The sequence below is a fragment of the Xenopus laevis genome, chromosome 2S, assembly GCF_017654675.1.
Source record: "Xenopus laevis strain J_2021 chromosome 2S, Xenopus_laevis_v10.1, whole genome shotgun sequence".
NCBI classification, from domain to species: Eukaryota; Metazoa; Chordata; class Amphibia; order Anura; family Pipidae; genus Xenopus; species Xenopus laevis.
This window is the reverse complement of record NC_054374.1, coordinates 8,257,501-8,281,676: the sequence shown is the minus strand read 5'-3', so window position 1 is coordinate 8,281,676 and position 24,176 is coordinate 8,257,501. Positions and strand designations below refer to the sequence as shown.

The 24,176-nt window shown below is 41.4% G+C and overlaps 1 protein-coding gene across 1 annotated transcript in view; it reads left to right on the top strand.

Annotated features, from left to right (window-relative positions):
* The window catches only part of tbc1d23.S (TBC1 domain family member 23 S homeolog), a gene marked incomplete in the record, with an annotated part of 42,521 nt that overhangs the window by 6,072 nt on the left and 12,273 nt on the right, over window positions 1-24,176 (top strand). Inside the window, 12 exon segments of the mRNA NM_001091381.1 lie at window positions 6,173-6,286; window positions 7,761-7,866; window positions 10,799-11,003; window positions 13,364-13,487; window positions 15,025-15,149; window positions 15,237-15,283; window positions 16,964-17,067; window positions 17,945-18,064; window positions 18,977-19,069; window positions 19,218-19,388; window positions 21,457-21,499; window positions 22,582-22,682. Of these exon segments, the coding sequence (NP_001084850.1) occupies window positions 6,173-6,286; window positions 7,761-7,866; window positions 10,799-11,003; window positions 13,364-13,487; window positions 15,025-15,149; window positions 15,237-15,283; window positions 16,964-17,067; window positions 17,945-18,064; window positions 18,977-19,069; window positions 19,218-19,388; window positions 21,457-21,499; window positions 22,582-22,682 (1,353 nt within the window).

Genomic DNA, 24,176 nt, shown 5'->3' with positions numbered 1-24,176 from the left:
TGAACCGATCGTGGGCCCTAGGGCCCAACGATCGGATCAGAATTGATCTAATACAGGCGGAGGGATCCCGGGACCACATAGACGTACAGATGCGGCTGCGATCCGATTTTTTTTTAACCTGCCAGGTTGAGCAGATATTGATCGGGGAAGCCCGTCGGAGGGCCCCACACGCGGGCCAATAAGCCGCCGACTCGGTCTGTTGGCAGCTTTTATCTGCCCCTGTATGGGGGCCTTAAGGGTAATGACAGATGGGACGTTAGTCGCCCAAGCTTATTCAACTCTAGCACAGGCAATTATGGGTCCGGAGTAGGGATGCTCAGAATCCAGGATTCGGTTCAGGATTCAGCCAGGATTCTTCCTTTTTCAGCAGGATTCGGATTCGCTCGAATCCTTCTGCCCGGTCGAACCGAATGCACATCCTAATTTGCATATGCAAATTAGGGTCGGGAGAGAAATCGCGTGACTTTTTGTCACAAAACAAGGAAGTAAAAAATGTTTTCCCCTTCCCACCCCTAATTTGCATATGCAAATTAGGATTTGGTTCGGTATTTGGCCAAATCTTTTGGGAGTCGGCCGAATCCAAAATCGTGGATTCAGTGCATCCCTAGTAACCTTCCTACCAACATTAATAAATATGGTGGATTAACTGTGTATTGCATAGTAATCGGAAGCACATACTAGAGGAACTTAAGCTTGGGCATCAAGATGTCCCTTCCGCCGGGGCCCTCGGTGATTCAACTATCGCTACACTTTCTGTATTCCTAAAGTTATATGTAGAATTTTTATTTACCCAAAAGAACTCAGAATACGTTGTTTCATGCCAGTATCAAATCATTTTGCATTTCACTCAATAAATGCAGGCTTCATGCCGTAACCACCAAAAGCAGGGTCACCCTGAAAGCCTGGCGTAAAATAAAACACTTTTTAGAATTCTTACTCAAGTCCATGATTACACAACCAATTAGTAACACAGTCACATGTTTTCTGTTTCATTATAGTTTTCCAACTAAATGCGAGGAAGTTTTATCTTTGTTTGCCAAGATCACGGGCCCCGACAATTTTCAATCCTATAGAGTGAGGCAGAATTAGAAAATAAACCAACCACCATACATGTATGTCATTTCTTGATGTGTCGCTCTGTACATGTATGGGACCTGTTATCCAGAATGATTGGGACCTGGGGTTTTCTGGATAAAGGATCTTTGTATAATTTGGATTTGTTCACCTTCCAAACACTTTTTTCAATTCAGTTGTTTTAGATTGTTCCCCAGAAATAAAGACTTTTTTTAACGACTTTCCATTATTTATTTTTTACTGTTTTTCCAAAATCTAATTTAAAGTTGAATGTTGGTGTCTCTGGTGTTTGAGTCTGGCAGCTCAGTAATTCAGGGGCAGACTCTGAACTGTTACAATTTTGCAACATTGAGTTGATACATTTCTGGAGTATCAGCAACTATTGTATCTCTGTAATGAAACCCAGAGATTATGCTCAGCAGGGACAAAGAGAAGAAATGGATCAACTAAATGTATCCATTTAGAACAGTTTACAGGGTCGGCGACCCCCCCCCCTCCCAGAGATACTTCAGAAGGTGAAAAAAAGACACTTTAATATTAGAAAAACCGTGACACATAGAAAATAATTGGAAAAAGCTGTTATTTCTGTCGATCTATTGGAAAACGACTAGTTTTTGAAGGTGAACAACCCCTTTAAGTCTACTAGAAAATCATGTAAACATTAAGGGGCAAATTTACTTAAGGTCGAATATCGAGGGTTAATTAACCCTCGATATTCGACTGTCGAAGTTAAATCCTTCGTCTTAGAAAATCGAAGTTGAAGGATTTAGCGCTATTCGTTCGATCGAACGATTAAATCCTTCGAATCATTCGATTCGAAGGATTTTAATTCATCGATCGAACGATTTTTGTTCGACCAAAAAAAGCTAGCAAAGCCTATGAGGACCTTCCCCATAGGCTAACATTGACTTCGGTAGCTTTTAGGTGGCGAACTAGGGGGTCGAAGTTTTTTTTAAAGAGACAGTACTTCGACTATCGAATGGTCGAATGATTTTTAGTTTTGAATCCTTTTTATTCGTAGTCGATGGTCGAAGTAGCCAAAAAAAACATGCGAATTTCGAAGTTTTTTTTCCTCTATTCCTTCACTCGAGCTAAGTAAATGGGCCCCCTTAATAAAGCCAATAGGCCGGTTTTGCTTCCAATAAGGATTAATTATATCGTCGTTGGGATCAAGTACAAGTTACTGTTTTATTATTACACAGAAAAAGGAAATCATATTTAAAAATTTGGATTATTTGATTATAGTGGAGTCTATGGGACTTCCGTAATTCCGAGCTTTCTGGATAATGGGTTTCTGGATATTGGATCCCATACCTGTACTTTATATCATCAGGGAACAAATCCTTCTATATTGGCTTCTTTTTGCCAGGGGTTTGCCCAAAGCCTGTGTAATCATGGCAGCTAAGCTGTTGGTCACAAATTTTCACTGCATGTAATTTAGCCCTTTTCAGAATGATGAGAGCTTTAGTTCAGCAACATTCTAGTCCAGTCCCCAGATCTAAATAGCTGCTGTTATCCAATTTGAAAGCAGCTTATCTGAGCCCTGCAGCATAAGCCGACATCTCCTCTGATCTGACATTACACCCATAGAAGAAACAGGCCGACGTTATGGAATATGATTATAAGGAGCAGTAGCTGAAATGCGGATACCCAGGAGCTTTGTAAATAATGCAGAATAAATGTTTCTTAACGTTTTAAAGTAGAAAATGCAAATGCTCGTTATTCATCTTTCGTTGTTTGCTAATGTCAGGTGAACCCCTTTCCCACAGAATTGAGTTGCTTCAGGAAATTTTCCAAAACGGTGATTAAAGGAACAGTAACACCAACACATTAAAGTGTTTTAAAGTAATGAAAATATCATGTAGTGTTGCTCTGCACTGGTAAAACTGATCTGTGTGCTTCAGAAACTCTACTATAGTTTATATAAACAAGCTGCTGTGTAGCCATGGGGGCAGCCATTCAAGCACAGGATACACAGTAGATAACAGATAAGTACTACTATAGTTTATATAAACAAGCTGCTGTGTAGCCATGGGGGCAGCCATTCAAGCACAGGATACACAGTAGATAACAGATAAGTACTACTATAGTTTATATAAACAAGCTGCTGTGTAGCCATGGGGGCAGCCATTCAAGCACAGGATACACAGTAGATAACAGATAAGTACTACTATAGTTTATATAAACAAGCTGCTGTGTAGCCATGGGGGCAGCCATTCAAGCACAGGATACACAGTAGATAACAGATAAGTACTACTATAGTTTATATAAACAAGCTGCTGTGTAGCCATGGGGGCAGCCATTCAAGCACAGGATACACAGTAGATAACGGATAAGTACTACTATAGTTTATATAAATAAACTGCTGTGTAGCCACGGGGGCAGCCATTCAAGCACAGGATACACAGTAGATAAGCTAAGTACTACTATAGTTTATATAAACAAGCTGCTGTGTAGCAACGGGGGCAGCCATTCAAGCACAGGATACACAGTAGATAACAGATAAGTACTACTATAGTTTATATAAACAAGCTGCTGTGTAGCCATGGGGGCAGCCATTCAAGCACAGGATACACAGTAGATAACAGATAAGTACTACTATAGTTTATATAAACAAGCTGCTGTGTAGCCATGGGGGCAGCCATTCAAGCACAGGATACACAGTAGATAACAGATAAGTAATAATATAGTTTATATAAACAAGCTGCTGTGTAGCAATGGCAGAAATTGGCACAGGGTAAATAGATGATAACAGCACCATTATGTTCTACAGAGCTTATCTGCTATCTGCTGTGTAACTTGAGCCTTTTTTCCTTTGAATGGCTACACAGCAGATTATTTATATAAACAATAGTAGAGTTTCTGAAGCAAACACGTCACTCTTACCAGTGCAGGGCAACACTGCATTATATTTTTATTACTTTAAAACACTTTATTTTTTTGTTGTTACTGTTCCTTTAATGACTAGGTAAACAGACCAGTGTCACCTAGTCCACCATTACCATCCACCCATGTATCTGTCTTTACTATGAATACCACTACATGTATGGGATGCGTTACCCGGAAACCCGTTTTCCAGAAAGCTCCGGATTACAGAAAGGCCATCTCCCATAGACTCCATTATAATCAAATAATCTAAATTTTGAAATAGTATTTCCTTTTGCTCTTTAATAATAAAACAGGGCCTTGTTCTTGATCCAGACTAAGATATAAGGAAGCAGAACCAGTCTATTGGGTTTATTCAATTGTATCTGAACAGAGGGTTACCTCTAGTAATATACTTTAAAGGAAAACTATACCCCCGAACAATGTAGGTCTCTATAAAAATATATTGCATCAAGCAGCTCATATGTAAAACCCTGCTTCATGTAAATAAACCATTTTCATAACAATATACTTTTTTAGTAGTATGTGCCATTGGGTAATCATAAATAGAAAATCGCCATTTTAAAAAATAAGGCCCGCCCCCTCGGATCGTAGCATTCATGGTGCACACAAACAAACCATACATGTTAGGTCACATGAGCCTATTAACAGACTGAGTTCTGTATTTTGCTTCCTCACTTCTTCCTGTTACAGTTAGAGCTGCAGTATTTCTGGTCAGGTGATCTATTCCTGTTACAGTTAGAGCTGCAGTATTGCTGGTCAGGTGGTCTCTTCCTGTTACGGTTAAGGTGGCCATACACGGGCCGATAAAAGCTGCAGACAGACCGTGTCGGCAGCTTATTGGCCGTGTATGGGGCCCCCCGACGGGCTTCACCGATCGAGATCTGGCCGTTAGGCATCGTTAGGATCTGATCGTTGGGCCCTAGGGCCCACGATAGGATCAGCCCGATATTGCCCACCTCAAGGTGGGCATATCAGAGGGAGATCCGCTCGTTTGGCGACATCGCCAAACGAGCGGATCTCTCCATGTATGGCCACCTTAAAGGTGAGAGCTGCAGTATTTCTAGAGCGGTGGTCTCTTCCTGTTACAGTTAAAGCTGCAGTATTTCTGGTCAGGTGATCTCTTCCTGGTACAGTTGAAGCTGCAGTATTTCTGGTCAGGTGATCTCTTCCTGTTACAGTTAGAGCTACAGTATTTCTGGTCAGGTGATCTCTTCCTGGTACAGTTAAAGCTGCAGTATTTTTGGTCAGGTGATCTCTTCCTGTTACAGTTAGAGCTGCAGTATTTCTGGTCAGGTGATCTCTGAGGCAACACACAGACCATCACAAAATGGGGGTTCAAGGCAAGAGATGTAAAAGGGCAATATTTACTTAAATATATATTCTAGTTTGGTAAGATTCTTTAATATATGCCACTATCTGTTGCTTAAATATTTATTTCAGGAGTATAATTTTCCTTTTAGATCCCCTCTTTTTTTTTGAATGGATCTTTGCCTGCCAGATAGGTGGGCCAAATCAAGCTGATCCACATGTAGCCCTGGAAGCCAACAATCGGGTTCTAAAACCAGTCAGGCTTTAGCAGGGAGTCATAATCAGTGGAGCAATGTCTATGATGCCTGACGGTCTGATTTCAGATTTGATGCCCGAATACCGCATCTTTTTCAGAAACCCAGCACTAATCAGTGTATCTACGGGACACCTGCCATTGACTTCTACATGAACTCGGCAGTTCTGAGTTGGAGTACTTTTTTATTGTACTGTACTGGTTTTCCCATTTAAAAGTCCAAACAGAAAAAAATCGGACTTTGATAAATAACCCCCTAAAGATAGTTGTGACACTGCGTCTCTCTACAGGTCATTTTCCATTGAGTTCAAGTGGAAATACAATGAATCTTCCAGCACCTGTTAATGCAATCTGTGCACTGACACTTTGCATATAAGTTAGAGGTTATCCCCAGCCTATTAGAGCCTCACATTGTCCTCCAGCCCAGAGTTAGGGAGCAGTATATTTGTATAAAATGTCTAAAGGTTCCAAGAACTTAGCATGGCTTACGGATGGAAAGGGAAGCAGCACTGAGCGGTGTCTTTGTACATATTGACATAATTAATATCTACGTTCCTACATTCTTTGCTTGCTAAACAATGCAGCAAATACTATAACGAGCCTGTGATCTGCATGCCTTAATTATCTATTTATTTTTACATTTCAAACAGGGAAGCAGATCTGAGTGAAGCTTTAGAGGCCGGAGGCTGTGACCTCGAGACAGTAAGAAATATCATTCAAGGAAGGCCAGTCCCGTGTGATCTCAGGACTAAAGTATGGAAGGTAAGCAAGCTTTTTTAGAAGGCAGTCTTTGCCACTGAAACATGCAATTGGTTTTCATTTTTTATTATTTGTGGTTTTTAAGTTATTTAGCTTTTTATTCAGCAGCTCTCCAGTTTGCAGTGTCAGCAGTCTGGTTGCTAGGGTCGGATTTACCCTAGCAACCATGCATTGATTTGAATAAGAGACTAGAGTATGAACAGGAGAGGCCTGAATAGAAAGATGAATAATCAAAAGTAGCCATTACAATACATTTGTAGTGTTACAGACTATTAGATGGAGTCTGTGACTCCCACTTGAAAGCTAGAAAGAGTCAGAAGATAATTCAGAAACTATAAGAAATAAATAATGAAGACTGATTAGAATATTTGAGTTTCATTAAAGGGGTTGTTCACCTTCAAACAACTAGTTGGTTTCAGATAGATCACCATAAATAATGACTTTTTCCAATGACTTTCTATTTTCTATGTGTGTTTTTCTAATATTGAAGTGTCAAGTGTCTTTTTTTCACCTTCTGAAGCAGCTGTGGGAGGGGGGGTCGCCGACCCTATAAACTATCCTAAATGGATACATTTAGTTGATACATTTCTTATCTTAGTCCCTGCTGAGCAGAATCCCTGGGTTTCATTACAGGCAGCTGTTTGAATTGATACAATAGTTGCTAATACTCAAGAGATGCTGCTGAGAAATGTATCAACTAAATGTAACTATATGTATCTATATCGGGGTAATCTGAATTACGATCAAATTACGATGAGAGAGCAATGGGCTCCGGCGTAGATCGGTCGTTTGGTCGATCGGACAGGTTTGATTTTGTCCCGACCGATCCCGCCGGAGCCCATTGCGCTCTCATCGTAATCTGATCGTTCGGCCATAGGGCCGAAAGTTCAGATTACCCCCTATATAGCCATGCCCGTTAGTGGCATATCGGGGAAAGATCATCTCGTTTGGCGATGTCGCCAAACGAGCGGATCTTTTCGTCTATGGCCACCTTTAGAGTCTGCACCTGAATTACTGAGCTGCCAGACTCAAACACCAGAGACAGGAACATTCAACTTTAAACTTAGATTTTGAAAAAACAGTAAAAAAAATAAATAATGGAAAGTAATTCAAAAAAGTCTTTATTTCCGGGGAACAATCTAAAAACAACTGAATTGAAAAAAGTGTTTGGAAGGTGAACAACCCCTTTAAAGGCAGCTGTATCATGCTTTTCTTTCACATTGGCATATTTTGTTGTCTTAAGGTAATATTTTCCACCCCTATTGTATTTTGCACGACCAACTTCTCCTTTCCATATATTTTATCACTTCTTTTCTAAAATGTTCACTCCTGTTACTCCTGTTGCTATAAAATGTTAGAAATCATGCTATCCCTTCCAAATGATTATGGTCACTTCATGATTTTCACGAAAATGCACAAACTTTTTAAGGAAAGCAAATCCTTTCAACTGGCACTCACTGAATTTTCCATGTTCTAGATTGCACTGAATGTGTCTGGAAAAGGGGACAGTTTAGCTTCATGGGATGGTTCTCTGGATCTTCCGGAGCAGCCGCTCATTCACAGAGATTGCCAAAATCTTATTGGTAAGAATCTTGATTTTATTTAATACAGGTTATAGACGCCCCTGCATAGGAAGTTTATTTTCCTTTTTTTGCATTCGCTATATGGAATAAGCTGAGGTAGACATAAAAGATAATCTAGCCAGTGTCTGGCCCCCACCGAGCCAGACCCCCGCTCCGGATCTCCTGGGCCTGAAAAGAAAAACAATTTGCAGAGCCGTGCAGCGCTGTGCGGCACCGTGCGTGCATGAGCGTCATATGCCTCGTTGCACTGAAGCGTGCTGTGCGGCTCCATGCGCGCATGTGCAGCGGCACGTGAGTAAGAAGGCCAGGCGGTCTGGAGGGGGCCCTTCGCTGCGGTCCTGGTGGGCCCTGGGCCCCCCTGTCCGACCCTGAATCTAGCTACCAGTATCCTAAACAACTGGAGAATTGCCAGGCTGAAATGGTTTCTCTGTAGGCTGAAAGGAAGGCTGAAAGGAACTTCAAAACAAGGAATAAATCACAGGCCAAAAGTGCAGGCAGACACAGATTCAATTACATTGTAGGGAAGGATTGCTCTGTATAAACGAGTGCCCTATATGAATAGAAAAGAGAACAAATCAGGAGCACACAGGGGTAATGCTAGCAGGCCGAGTGTTTGTTTACAAAGCAAAGGCTTTGCTTGACAAAGGGGTTTTTTGCCCCAAAATATTGCATCCCGCTATAAACTTTCATGGGCTCGCCCTGTGTGCTGGTGATTTGTTTTCTTTCCCATGTTGGTTGTGAGTTGGCCGATGCCTATTTCACTGTACACCAGGGATTCATATCTTCGGAGCGCCAGGGTGTGGGAGTGTAACTTGTTTTCTACTATATCCATAGAATGCATACTACTTTCATTAAGCATTAGGTTAGTGGCCGAAAATCCAGAAAATAAAAACTGATCTTTGTTATTGATATACAGGTATGGGATCTGTTATCCAGAATACTCAGGACCTGGGGTTTCCCGGATAACGGATATTTCTGTCATTTGGATCTTCATACTATAAGTCTACTAGAAAATCATGTAAACATTAAATAAACCCAATAGGCTGATTTTGCTTTCAATAAGGATTAATTATATCTTAGTTGGGATCAAGTACAAGCTACTGTTTTATTACTACAGAGAAAAAAAAATCAATAATTTTTAATAATCTGAATAATTCAGAGAAAATGGATTCTATGGGAGATGCCCATTTCGTAATTCGGAGCTTTCTAGATAACGGGTTTCCGTAGCTGTACGTCAGTATAAAATGATAAGATTTCCCCCCAGCAAAGTCATATTATTTAGCATATGAGGTCAACATAACCAGCATTTTTTTACTGAGTCAATGAATACATAATCCATATGCAATGTATGTATACAAATGTTTCAATATTCTGTAATATGCTGTAAAATAGATCTAATCTGTATCACCCAGTAGTACAAATATATAGGGAGAATGAGGCCATATAAAAAACAATACCCTGCCCCTGTTACTGAAAACTTGTACTAATGCACTTTACTGTGTGTCTGGCCATTGACAGGGACACAGTACTGATCCTGGGGTTTAAGTTTTGTTACAGAACTGCCAGTACGGTGTTAAAGGGCATGTAAAGTCAGAAAAATAAAATCCCATTTTTACTTTCTTTAATAAAAAAAGAAAGCTATCTCCAATATACCAGGAAACATTAAAGGAGGTTGGTACAAGCCTGGACCCACAAAGTAGTAGAGCCAGAGTCAGATTGTAATAGGTTAAAATGCTTACATTTTATTCTCCATAATTAAGAACCAAGGCCTGACGTGTTTCGTGTCTACCAGGGACACTTAGTCATAGGCTCTTTCTATCTCCAATGTGTACCGTCTTTATAAGAAACCTGACTGTATGCAGTGAAATTCTCCCTTCATTTACTCCTGTGGATAGGAATTGTCAGACAGTCCCTAACTGCTCTGCAGGGAAACAATCATACTTATGAACAGCAGGGGGAGCCCCCGCCTTACTTCCCAGCCATGCAGAACTCAAGCAGCTTTGTTTGTTTCCCTGTAGAGCAGTCGGCGACGGTGTAGAGATTTGTATTGGATTTTATTTTTGCCATTACATCCCCTTTACTGTTTCCAAATCCAGCTGCAGGGACAAAGATCATGGAGCCAGATTTAAACTGAGATTCTATTTGGAGGATTATTTTGCTGCAGCCACTAGTTCTGCAGAGTTGGAGAAAGTTTATATTAAACAATACAAAAACTATAAAATCCACATTAGATTACATGATAACACAGGACCCAGTGCAGTCTGCATATTCTGATTATTAATCAGTCTTTGCTGTATCGGCTTCTGGCAGATATTATTTGACTTGTGCTGTTTTGATAATTTATGATGATCCCTAAGCAGCCCAGACCACACTGAGCATGTGCACAGTCTTGGTCTTGCAAAGATGTATAACAAAGTTACAAGATGGTGACCCCCTGTGGCCAACTTTGAAAGCATAAATCATTTGTTTGATTAGGCTTGTGGTGCAGTAAGTTCATGTTTATGTTTAGTATACAGAATACAGCATTTCTAGCCTTATTCTATTTTACACTTTACTTTAATTATGAGTGCACATTTATAGTACATTTGGTGAAACTTCAAATGAGAACACTTCACTTTAATTTTTTCAGAGGCTTTTCATCCCTGTAATAGCTGTGCGTTATAGTGTAAGCATATAGATGCCCTGCTGACTGAGGAATAGTTGACAGTGAGATCTGGTCCCAGGCCCTGGCCGGCTTGTACTACATCAGACAGGCAATAAATCATACAAGGGTCGGCTAACACTGACAAATTGAATGCCATGTAATACATTCATGGGCCTTATTCATACGAAACTTGTGCGTGAATTCCTCTTTCCAAGATTTGATTGATGATTTTCATAATAAAGAGAGCGTTGGTTAGCAGCTATTTAATCTTACTCTGTGTTTGCTCAGACCGGCTGTCGGTGGCTGAAGAAAGAAAAACGGCGTTGCTTGAGGATATCGAATCTGTTGTAACCTTTTACTGTAAATCCCGCAATGTTAAGTACCAGGAAGACGCCAGCTGGATCCATCTTCTCAATCCACTGGTGGGCCTTCAACTGCCACGCAGTGATTTATACAATTGCTTCTATGCCATCATGAATAAGTATATCCCCAGGTAATTCTGCAAATTGCTGTGTTGTACTTGTGCTTCTGTTTATAAAGGACATAGAAAGGGCTTCTTTGTGTCACTCCTGTAAGTTATGGATCGGGTGTAACTGTGCAATAGGAACTACAGCTGAAGCAATCCTAATAGAACAAGCCCACACAGTGTGCACTGTAAGGGACAAATTCATCAAGGGTCGAATTTCAAGGGGTTAAATCCCTCGAAATTCGACTGGGGAATAGAATTGAATAGAATCGAATAGGCAATTCGGGCGAATTTACGCGCTGGCGAATTGGCGAATATTCGCCAGGCGAATAGGCGCTCGATCGAATATTCGCTCAAAGGATTTTCATTCGATCGAATGCCTTTTTATTCGATCAAAAACTTGGAAAACAAGCCTATGGGACTTTCCCATAGGCTTTTAAAGCAATTCGGTAGGTTTTAGGTGGCGAAGTAGGCAGTCAAAGTATTTTTAAAAGAGACAGTACTTCGGCTATCGAATGGGCGAATAGTCGCAGCGTTTTTGCGCTCGATCTGTTCGAATCATTCTACTCAGGCGAATTTTCGCCAATTCGATAGTCAAGGAGCACAAAACACTACTCGAAATTCGAAGTTTTTTTACTTCGAATCCTTCACTCGAGCTTGGTGAATTGGCCCCTAAGTATATGGTGAAGTTGTGTTGATCCTTTGGAGAATGTTCATGTCTGCTGGCATGTGCATGTGTTTTATTAACATTTCCAGTTGTACTTGACTGAAGTCTCAAAGGATCCCTGGGAAAGATTCAGGGTGGCAGTGTGGCTCTCCGAGGGAACGTACTTTGGGCTAGAGTCCTGCGCGGAATCAATTCATGGGACCCGCAGCCCACGACCCAAACCTGCAAATTTACCCACTTTGATCCGCTACCCGACCCGCAACTACCTTATCCGCAACCCGCCGACCACCGTTAAAGTAGAACTAAACCCCCCATTGTGATAAGTCCCCCCTGCACAGTCTTATCCCTGAATTCTATCCCCTCTAGAAATAGCGACCTCACATGCAGAGGGAGTGCAGCAGAGCTCACGGGCGCCATCTTCTTCTCTTCGGTAATCTTTGTGTCTTCTCCCTTCCCTTTCCGCCTCTTTCGGTGCATGCGCAGTTGTCACGAACCGGAGGATTGCTCCAACTGCACGTGTGCCAATACGCCGATCCCTTCACAAAGATTACCGAAAAGAAGATGGCGCCTGTGAGCTCCGCTGCGCTCACTCTTCATGTGTGGGTGCTATTTCTAGAGGGGACAGAATTCAGGGGTAAGACTGTGCAGGGAGGAGGGCCAGTGGGGACTTATCACAATGGGGGGTTTAGTTTTCCTTTAAAGGGGAAGGAAACCTAGTCGGCACAAATCCCCCACCCCCCACCCGTTTGTGCGCTCCCCACCCCGCAATTGCGCTCTCTCGCATTAGTAAAGCCGAATTTCCGGTTTAAAAACGGAAATTCGGCTCTTAGAGGTACCAGGAGCAGCTTTTTGCCGCCCCTGGAAACCTCTCCGGCGTTGCCGCCTGAGGCGAGCGTCTCAGCTCGCCTCATTGGAGGCGCGCCCCTGGCAGAGATTGCCATCCGGGGAGATTAGTCGCCTCGAAGAAGAGGAGATTTGTCACGAGCGACTAAACTCCCCGAATCTGCCTGTGTGCCCTGACCCTTAAAGAAAAAACATGATATGCAATAAACCCCTTATTTAAAAACAATTTTTTATTATACATGACTTTTCATATACTGAAGAGGTGGCAGCAGAGGTTTATTAAGTGTCCTTTGCCATAGTATTTCTGTACAAGCTGTCCGATATACCACAGCCCTATTGCCAAAAAAGTTACATTCATATAACTGTGCTGATCTAACCAGCATGCGTTCACCTTCAGTAATTACTCTGTTCTGTTAGAATGAAGGTTGGCAAGCCCCCAATCCCCCAGCTGGTTACAACTGCTTCCCTAGCAGTCTAAGTTAAACTTGTTTTATGAAGCACAGAGTCAGACTTACAGGGCCTCTAGTGATGCTGGAAGGATAGGCTTCAATCTGACAGTAAAAATGTTATAATCATGGAGCAAACTACTTCATCATGGGGACAAGCCTGGTGGAAATTGTGCTTTCTAATGGTTTGCTTCATGAAAGATGTTTTTGCCACCTTGTGGTGTCTGTTATGCATTTCAGATGTTTGTATAGTGTTATATCCATTTGGGTTACAGATTCTCAGTCCAATAACGAGGGAAGTGGAATATATATGTGCATTTGGTAGGAACCTTGGATTGTATCTTGTTTGAGTGGTTGTCCATTACTGTATAGTACTGTGCAGCATGTCAGCGTTATAAAGAAAACAACTTCTGTTCCCTCTTTTTCTTTAGGGATTGTAACAGAAAAGGAAAACCGTTTCATTTATTTCGACTACTTTTGCAGTACCATGAGCCAGAACTCTGCTCTTTTCTAGACACCAAGAAAATTACACCTGATCTTTACGCACTTAACTGGGTAACTATGTCATATCTTTAGTTAGAACAGTGTCCGTCAAGTGCAGTTGTCCCCCAGAGTTAGGTTGCAGTGTGATCTGCATCCGGGACTTCTGTTTATTAGATCATTCAGGGGCGGTTTGTAACTGCACATGATGGGGTAAATGATTACATTATGCAAAGAGTGGAGATTAACTTGATTTAACCTGCTGCTTGTGCACAGTAGCAAAGTACAAAGCAAAAGTAGAAAAAATCTGCACTCTTACGACTTGATGCGGTGTACCCAGAGGTACCTCCAAATATTTATTGATGCGGACTACAAAAAAATCAAACGTTTCAGGGGCCGTCTGCCCCCTTCATCAGTGATGTACACCACTGACGAAGGGGGCAGGCGGCCTCTGAAACGTTTGATTTTTTTTGTACAAATAAATATTTGGAGGTACCTCTGGGTACACAGCATCAAGTCGTAAGAGTGCAGCTTTTTTCTAATTTTGCTTCGGATTATGCTCACGCTGAATCACGTGACTCTGGGAAAGTTTGCACCGACCAGAACATTATAAGGATTCAAGCACACGGGCAGATTCTGGGAGATTTAGTCGCCTGGCGACGAATCGCCTCTTCTGCGGGGCGATAATCTCCCGAGACTGCCTTCGACTTTCCTGCCGCCTGCTATAATGACAGAACGCCATCGGCAATGCACTCGCGGTTCTTCGATTTCCGAAGTCGTCCGAAGTTGGGGGCGACAAAATCTGCCCGTGTGCTTAAACCCTAAGAAGCGCTTCATCAAAAACTTTTGAGTGTATCAAATCTATTTACCTGTAGTCACTGTTCGTGTCTGTCTTCAGCAAATTTGTTTTTGAATTGACATGTTTACAAACATAAATACAAGTAGAAATAAATCAAGAAGGGGGGAGATGTATCACAGTGGAGAGGGAGCAGAGAAGCAAGGTCTAGGCCAAAGGTCCCCAACCTTTTTTTTTTTTTTTGCCTGTGAGCCACATTCAAATGTAAAAAGAGTTGGGAAGCAACACAGGCATGCAAAAAGTTCCTGGGGTGTCAAATAAAGGATAGGATTGCCTATTTGGTAGTCCTATGTGGATTTTCATCTTAGAGGAGGCTGTTTATTTATAAACCTGGTTTTTATACAACCAAAACTTGCCTCCAAGCCAGGAATTAAAAAATAAGCAGCTGCTTTGAGGCCACTGGGAGCAACATCCAAGGAGTTGGGGAGCAACATGTTACTCAAGAGCTACTGGTTGGGGATCACTGTTCTAGGCACAAGGGCGAGGAAGGGTTAATATCCCAGATTGTTACCAGAAGATAGGTAGCAATACAGTATAGATAGTGTCAGCTCTCAGTCCAGTTCCAGCTAGGGAGCTGCCTGTCAGGAGTTTGTTTTTTTCTCCCCTTGCTTGCATGGTTTTCTCTGGTTTCGTCCCACACAAAGCATACCGACAGGTTTACTGACTCTTGATAAAATGAACCGTTTTGTGAGTAAATGCAAAAGAGACTGACTTTTTTGAATGGCTGTTTGTTCTAATTTTCTATTTTTCCTTTAGTTCGGAAGCCTTTTTGCCTTTCATTGTTCTGTGGAGGTGACTCAGGCGATCTGGGACAACTACTTACAGCAGGCAGATCCGTTCTTTATGTATTTCCTCATGCTCATCATGCTTGTCAATTCCAAGTGAGTTCATGCTTCTCTAGTGGGAGTTCCCTGAGCTCTGTTACCTGCATGTCACCACTCATGATTTGCTTTCTTTTGTATTTATAGAGAAACCGTATTAGGACAAGACATGGATGACAAAGAAGAACTTATAAGTAGGTTCCTGTTTATTGTAAAGATTATTATTTTACAATAAAAACCGCCAGATTATTCTGTTGGATGTTATTGTGACAATCCATTAGATATTAAGTCTTTTTTTAAGGGCTACTCAGGCTGCTAACCAAGAATAGCAAGAAATGTGTATAGTCAAGGACTGACCAAACTGCAGTCATCCATCAGATCTATTCACCAGCCTGCATTTGATTTAGCACACTGATGGGTGTTTTAGTTCAGCAACAGCAGGAGGTGGCCTGCAGTGTGGCCATTCACTCTAGGTGCAAGCAAAGTTAATAATTATATTGCCTGTGTGGAGGAGCTTTCTCCACATTCAATGTAACCAAATATGACAAAAAAACAGATCTATTATGAAAATATAGGCCGGGATGGAAATAAGGTTGGGCAGATGATAATTATCCTAGGCTGGGGGTCCACTAGATTTAAGAAGAAAATAATCCATATAGCGGAGAATTGCTTAAACAGGGGGTCTCACTACTGGAAATATATTCGGTAAAACACAGTTTATTTCAAATTTAAAATACACGTGCGTGTGTGTGTGTGTGTCTGTGTGTGTGTGTGTCTGTGTGTGTGTCTGTGTGTGTGTCTGCGTGTGTGTCTGTGTGTGTGTCTGTGTGTGTGTGTGTGTGTCTGTGTGTGTGTGTGTGTGTCTGTGTGTGTGTCTGTGTGTGTGTCTGTGTGTGTGTCTGTGTGTGTGTGTGTCTGTGTGTGTGTTTGTGTGTGTGTGTGTGTGTGTGTGTGTGTGTGTGTGTGTCTGTGTGTGTGTGTCTGTGTGTGTGTCTGTGTGTGTGTCTGTGTGTGTGTGTGTCTGTGTGTGTGTTTGTGTGTGTGTGTGTGTCTGTGTGTGTGTTTGTGTGTCGACCGAAACGTCGATACTTGTAATATGCTCTTTTAAAATTTGAATAATAAATTAAATCTTTTTAAAAAAAACTACCAATGGACCTTTAAATAAACGATATTGTAGCAGCACCTGGTTGTTTACAGTCCGTTGGTGTGCGAAGGACCCACTTTGGTTTTTTGTGTATATGTATTTTATATGTATGTGTATATTTTTAATTTGGAATAAATAAAGTGTGTTTTACCTAATATATATCCAGTAGTGAGACTCCTTGTTTAAGCAATTCTCCGCTATACGGATTCTTTTTTTGTTAGATGTATTTTAACTTTACTTTGGGTGGGGGGGGGGGAGCTCCGGGTGAACTTTCCCTTAAAATATATTGGGTAACTATATGAATGTTGTAGCTGCAGCTTTGGGATATTTTTTTCTTATGCTGGGGTCCACTAGAGCCTGAGCCCACCAAGAGCTTCTCTAGATGGCCACTGCTGCAGCAGTTTGGGTACTGCCACAAATTCCAGCTTTTGGTGGTAGAGTTACCGTCCTTTCTATATTTTTATCTTTCTTCCCTATTAATAACATTGGCATCAAACTTCATTTTTGCCAGCCAGGCCAATAAAATACTCTCCAGGTGGCAACTGTAGCTATTGGGCAGGTTCTAGGTAAGCAAAGGTGAATGCTGGTAGCAGTGTGTGTCTCCCTTTCCCCATTGGTGGTTTTGGATATGGATTAAGCTGTTGCTTGTCAAATCACAAAGCAAGTCCCAGATGATTAATAATATAAAGCACTGTTATAATCTCAGACGTTCCATTTCTTCTGTTTCCAGAATGTCTGGAGAATACCCCCTCAAGTTTAGAAGTAGAGGACATCGAGGACCTCTTCAGTCTGGCCCAGTATTACTACAGCAAAACTCCAGCCTCCTTTCGAAAGGTACAGACTTAGGCTGACAGCATCAAAAATGTGTCTCTTTCAGAATTGTTTTGTTAAAGCATTTGGTCAAGTATGGACGTTTGGCTGACGACATTTAATTCATATACGGGGTCTGCACCTAGCTAAGCTATTCCCCCAACTACTGAGATATAAGGGGAGATGGTGTAGTAAATTGTTTTGGCACATAAGACTGAGCAATTGCACATACATCTAAGTGACTCAAAAATAGCCTGTATGGTCACATTGTAGTTCAGCATTCTTCCTGAAGTTTAAAATGATTTTTGTTTCTTATATGGGGATTGCAGCTCATTAGCTGTCTCTGTTGATCAGCTCATTAGCTGTCTCTGTTGATCAGCTCATTAGCTGTCTATGTCTCTGTTCTTCAGCTCATTAGCTTTCTCTGTTGTTCAGCTCATTAGCTGTCTCTGTTGATCAGCTCATTAGCTGTCTCTGCTGTTCGGCTGATTAGCTGTCTCTGCTGATCAGCTCATTAGCTGCCTCTGCTGTTCAGCTCATTAGCTGTCTCTGCTGATCAGCTCTTTAGCTGTCTCTGTTGTTCAGCTCTTTAGCTGTCTCTGTTGTTCAGCTCATTAGCTGTCTCTGCTGATCAGCTCATTAGCTGTCTCTGCTGATCAGCTCATTAGCTGTCTCTGCTGATCAGCTCATTAGCTGTCTCTGCTGATCAGCTCATTAGCTGTCTCTGCTGATCAGCTCATTAGCTGTCTCTGCTGATCAGCTCATTAGCTGTCTCTGTTGATCAGCTCAGTAGCTGTCTCTTTTGTTCAGAAGGGCTCAGAAGTAGCAAAAGGAGTAAGTTAAAGTGCATGATCCTTTTATTGCAAACTAACAGGGTATCTTAAACTCTTCTCCCATTTAGGATCACCAGAGTTTGTTTGGCAGTAGCTTGATCGCTTTCAAAGACGACACCGACTTGAGCCAGGCCCTTTGTTTAGCTGTCTCCGTGTCTGAGATTCTTCAAGCAAATCAACAGCAAGGGGTCAGTACATGATGCTAACTTGATTGAAAGGAGCATCAGTAGGTGGGACATCCCTGTTACTTATTGCTCTGTACTGAGAACCATTATAGCTGGGCATATGGTTACTATCAGAATAAAACAAAATGATACTTTTTAAATTATAAGTACGCCCATTTTTTTTTTATCCCCCCCCCCCAGAATAACATAGCGTCTCCCTGCAATCAGATTTATTTTGTTTCTCTATTATTTCTGAGCACTCCTTCTTTCTCTGATTATGAAGGTGCCTACTGGGCATGCTCACTGCCTCTGCTTCGATGGAAATCAACAATCAGGCATGTGCAGTAGGTACCTCTGAGGTTTTTATAGTGTGAGAGAGAGAGAAGGAGTGCCCCAAAATGGGCAGAGCTTCACACTATACATGGAAGTCTTTAAAAGAGCTGTTGTTGCTCTGGCTGTAATAGAGAAACTGCATACAGTTAGGCACATAAATCTTTGCACAGAGACAACTTTTTTTCTAATTTTGGTTCTGTACATGAATGAATGAATTTTAAATGAAACAACTGGTTGGGCATTGTAGAGTACATGGTGCAGGATAATTACTCCATATTAAGGCACCAACTGGAGAGGCAGCCACTGACATACCCCATATGCCACCCTGATACATACATGCAGCATATTATTGTGGTGACAAATTCATTTATTTAGGGGATGAGCTGATGTTTAGCATTAAGTGAAAGGTAGAGGACTGCTATTTATGTTTATCTCTTTGCCTAATTTATGGGAATCCCAAGTACTACAGGTATCTTTGTTAAAGGGCAGAACTTTGTGTTGTCTGCAACATCAATGAAGGCTTTTCCCAATCATTTTAAACGTAAAAATATTGGATAATGTTAAATTAATCATAACTGTCTTTCATCCTACCGACTCTTTCAGGATGGAGTCCGTTTTTTTGTGGTGGATTGCCGGCCTGCAGAACAGTACAACTCTGGTCACCTTTCAACAGCCTTCCACTTGGATTCTGACCTGGTCAGTACTAATTTAGTCCTATATACCCACCCCAGTGTTTAGTTCTGATTTTAAATGCAGCAATGGAAAGTAATCCAGACTGGTGATCATACAGTCAGTATTATGTTTTCTTTAACTGGTCCAATGCTGTTTTTATATTGCCTTGCAGATGCTGCAGAACCCTGGAGAATTTGCACTCTCAGTCAAGTCACTGCTGGAAGCACAGAAACAGTCCATTGAATCCGGATCCATAGCTGGGGGTGAACACTTATGCTTCATGGGAAGTGGCCGTGATGAGGAAGACATGTACATGAACATGGTCCTAGCTCACTTTTTACAGGTCTGCACAAAAACTCAATACAAATGGACAATATTTATGATCCAAAACAGACCTACAGTTGGGTCCATAAATATTTGGACAGAGACAACTTTTTTCTAATTTTGATTCTGTACATTACCAGAATGAATTTTGAATGAAACAACATGTAGATGCAGTTGAACTGCAGACTTTCAGCTTTAATTCAGTGGGTTGAACAAAAAGATTGTATAAAAATGTGAGGAACTGAAGCCTTGTTTTAACACAATCACTTCATTTCAGGGGCTCAAAAGTAATTGGACAATTGACTCAAAGGCTATTTCATGGGCAGGTGGGGGCAATTCCTTCGTTATGTCATTATCAATGAAGCAGATAAAAGCCCTGGAGTTGATTTGAGGGGTGGGGGGTGCTTGTATGTGGAACAGACAACATGAGGACAAATGAGCTCTACATGCAGGTGAAACAAGCCATACTTAAAGGGATACTGTCATGGGAAAAAACATTTTTTTCAAAATGAATCAGTTAATAGTGCTGCTCCAGCAGAATTCTGCACTGAAATCCATTTCTCAAAAGAGCAAACAGATTTTTTTATATTCAATTTTGAAATCTGACATGGGGCTATAGACATTTTGTCAATTTCCCAGCTGCCCCAAGTCATGTGACTTGTGCTCTGATAAACTTCAGTCACTCTTTACTGCTGTACTGCAAGTTGGAGTGATATCACCCCCTCCCTTTCCCCCCCCCCCAGCAGCCAAACAAAAGAACAATGGGAAGGTAACCAGATAGCAGCTCCCTAACACAAGATAACAGCTGCCTGGTAGATCTAAGAACAACACTCAATAGTAAAAACCCATGTCCCACTGAGACACATTCAGTTACATTGAGAAGGAAAAACAGCAGCCTGCCAGAAAGCATTTCTCTCCTAAAGTGCAGGCACAAGTCACATGACCAGGGGCAGCTGGGAAATTGACAAAATGTCTAGCCCCATGTCAGATTTCAAAATTGAATATAAAAAAATCTGTTTGCTCTTTTGAGAAATGGATTTCAGTGCAGAATTCTGCTGGAGTAGCACTATTAACTGATGCGTTTTGAAAAAAACATGTTTTCCGATGACAGTATCCCTTTAAGCTGCAAAAACAGAAAAAACCCATCCGAGAAATTGCTACAATATTAGCAGTGGAAAATCTACAGTTTGGTACATCCTGAGAAAGAAAGAAATCACTGGTGAACTCAGCAACGCAAAAAGACCTGGACGTCCACGGAAGACAACAGTTGTGGATGATCTCAGAATCATTTCCATGGTGAAGAGAAACCCCTTCACAAGAGCCAAACAAGTGAACAACAGTCTCCAGGAGGTAGAGTCTCCATATCCAAGTCTGCCATAAAGAGAAGACTATATGAAAGTAAATACAGAGGGTGCACTGCAAGGTGCTTTAGTTCCTCACATTTTTATACAATCTTTTTGTTAAACCCTCTGAATTAAAGATGAAAGTCTGCAGTTCAACTGCATCTGAGTTGTTTCATTTAAAATTCTTTGTGGTAATGTAAAGAACCAAAATTGAAAAAGTTGTCTCTGTCCAAATATTTATGGACCTAACTGTTTGCAGGAAGGAATACATGTCAATCACCCAGTTCAGATGCCATTGGTTTAGTATAGTTTTGTTCAGAATTGTATTTACATTCAGGCTAATGGTTTGCAATTGAAGTTGCTGCTAATTTAAAGTAAGAATGTAATCAAATTGTTGTTCCCTATGACAAGCTGCACTTTGTGTGCTATTTAAATATATTTGTAGAGCCACATTAACAAAACCATCCAAGAAAATGGGATAGTGATATACAATGTATGGCTGAGACGATCAATAACACGGTGGGATGAGTCTGCTGGTTAGATACCCTCACTTTATATTAATAAGCATGTTATAGGTCCGAGGACTGCCTTGCTACATAGTAACAATATCTAAAATACTTGTCATGCCCTGTGTGGAAAATAATAGCATTTATTGTCAGAACTATGTGATCTCCCTAGCTGTACAATGATTTGACTTGGAATATGTCTCATTATTTCTTTTCTATCCTGCTCTGCTCCTGACAGAAAAATAAAGAGTATATCAGCATTGCCAAAGGAGGATTTATGGGTAAGTAATTACTTGCGATTGTTACTGCATGATTGTTCTGCTGTGCTGAACGTTTACATAATGTGTTATTAATAGGGATCCACTATTTTGGATTCAGCCGAACCCCCGAATCCTTTGTTAAAGATTCGGCCCAATACCGAAACCGAACCCTAATTTGCATATGCAAATTTGGGCTGGGAAGGGGAAATTTTTTTTACTTCCTTATTTTCTGACAAAAAGTCATGCGATTTCCCTCCCCACCCCTAATTTGCATATGCGGATTCGGTTCAGCTGGGCAGAAGGATTCGGCCAAATCCGAATCCTGCTGAATCCCGAACCGAATCCTGGATTCGGTGCATCCCTAGTTATTAATGGGCTGTGGTAAAATAGCTGCATTCTGTTTTACTGGAATTTATGTTTCATGTGTGTAAGTGGAACAACTGGAGTGCACATATTATCTTTGTTTACATGAAACCCCAATGCTCTGCCTCTCATCCTTAAAAAGGAAAAACACCCCACTTTTTGATGTGAGCTCATTTAGTTAGGCCGTTTTCCCTCCACCACACTTAGACTGGCAGAGTCATTCAACTCCTCTTTCACCTTGTTCCGTGGTGCAGTGATGGATTCTGGGATTTAAGTAGGGATGCACCGAATCCAGGATTTGGTTCGGGATTCGGCCTTTTTCAGCAGGATTCGGCCGAATCCTTCTGCCTGGCCAAACGAAATCCTAATTTGCATTTGTAAATTAGGGGCGGGAGGAAAATCATGTGACTTTTTGTCACAAAACAAGGAAGTAAAATTTTTTACCCTTCCCACCCCTAATTGGCATATGCAAATCGGATTCGGTTCCGCATTCGGCCGAATCTTTTGCAAAGGATTCGGGGGTTCAGCCGAATCCAAAAAAGTGGATTCGGTGCATCCCTAGATTTAAGTCCCTTTTTTCAGTGCTCTGGAAGCAGCAGGACTTCAAGTCCCAGATTCCATCACGGTAACATGGAACAAGTTGAGGGAGGGGTTGGAAGACTGTGCCAGCCTAAGGGGTGTTTTGGTTTGGCTTAAAATAAATTCTGTTTGAATATTAAGCCTGACCATTTATTTTCCAGCACTGCAGCAGCATTTAGCAGACTTTAACATGGAAAACGGTTACGGAGATTGGATAGTTAGTACTTCTGGATCTCACAGCAGCATTTCCATGTACGCAGATGTAAGTATGCCGCAGTTGTTATTGCTACTTAGACACCATTGCCCCTAGGAGTAATTACACAGGGAACTGAATTATGAAAGTGAGACACATAACAGGCCTCTTTTCACTATGGTCAGAGGGGTCAGTGCTGGTCCTTTTTATTAATCGTTCTGCAATTCTCTTGCAACAAGAGCATTAATTGCACAATGCAAAAAATCCAAATAATCCACATTTAAGAAGAACCAGAACATTTTCAGGAGTGCTTTTAAAGGAGAAGGAAAGGTTAAAACTAAGTAAGCCTTATCAGAAAGGTCCATCTAAATATACCAGTAAACCCCCAAAGTAATGTTGCTCTGAGTCCCCTGTCAAAAGAAACACTGCATTTCTTTCCTTCTATTGTGTACTCATGGGCTTCTGTATCAGACTTCCTGCCTTCAGCTTAAACCTCATTGCCCTGGGCAAGAGCATGCTCAGTTTGCTCCTCTTCCCCCTCCCCCTCCCTTCTCTACTGTAATCTGAGCCCAGAGCAGGGAGAGACTCAGGCAGGAAGTGATGTCACACCACATTAATACTGCAGCTCCTATTCTAAACAAACAGAGAGTTTCTACAGCTTTTTACTCAGGTATGGTAAAACATTCTACAGAATAAATATAGCATTCTAGCTTGCACTATTGCAGCTAATCTATTGGCAATAAAATGCCTCCGTAGCTTTCCTTCTCCTTTAAGGCATGGAGCCTGTTTTATTAGTTAGACAAAATATGTGTACAGCAATTTTTGGTTATTGCCCTGGTGCACGGTGTACACATATTTTGCATTCAAGTCCCTTTCAGTTTTTGTTGTTGCTGGCCATTTTATCAGTCTAAAGTTGGCCATAGATGCAAAGACTTCCCCACCTCCCGACCTGCCACTAACCATTCAGATCAAATAAAGTAGAAAAGAACAGATCAGCCGATGTTCTGCCCCTGACAGCAATCGTACGAAAGTTATGTCCGACAAAAGCTGGTGACAGTCTCCCACTGAAAATCGTCCGATCGGCAATACACGCAGAGAAATTATCGGCAGCTGGATCTTTGCGTCTATGGCCAGCTTTTGATTTTAAAAGACAACCAAAAAAGCTAAAAAGAGCAGCTGACTATACCAATTAGCAGTATAGTTTATCAAGGTGCATTGTAACGGTTACATTGTACTGTACAGTTTCGATAAAAAATGGACGGGAACTTGTGTGGGGCGATAATATTTTCCCATGCATCGTTCTTTGCTTCCCCTTGCAGGAATTCTGTGGGAAACAAGGTTCTATCCTTGTCTTGTTTCCCAGCAGGTACAGTGCAGTCTAGAACTGCCCAACTTATTACATTCAACAGTGTGCAGGTTCTCTTCAAAAGTAGCCAGAACAGTTGTGTAGGATCCCGCGCTTGGTTTCGAGGACTGTTTTTTAGCAGCGCTTAAAGTAAAGGACCCACTAGAAATCAATATAAGGTAAAAGGATAAGCGCGCTTCTAGGAAATAAAACAAATA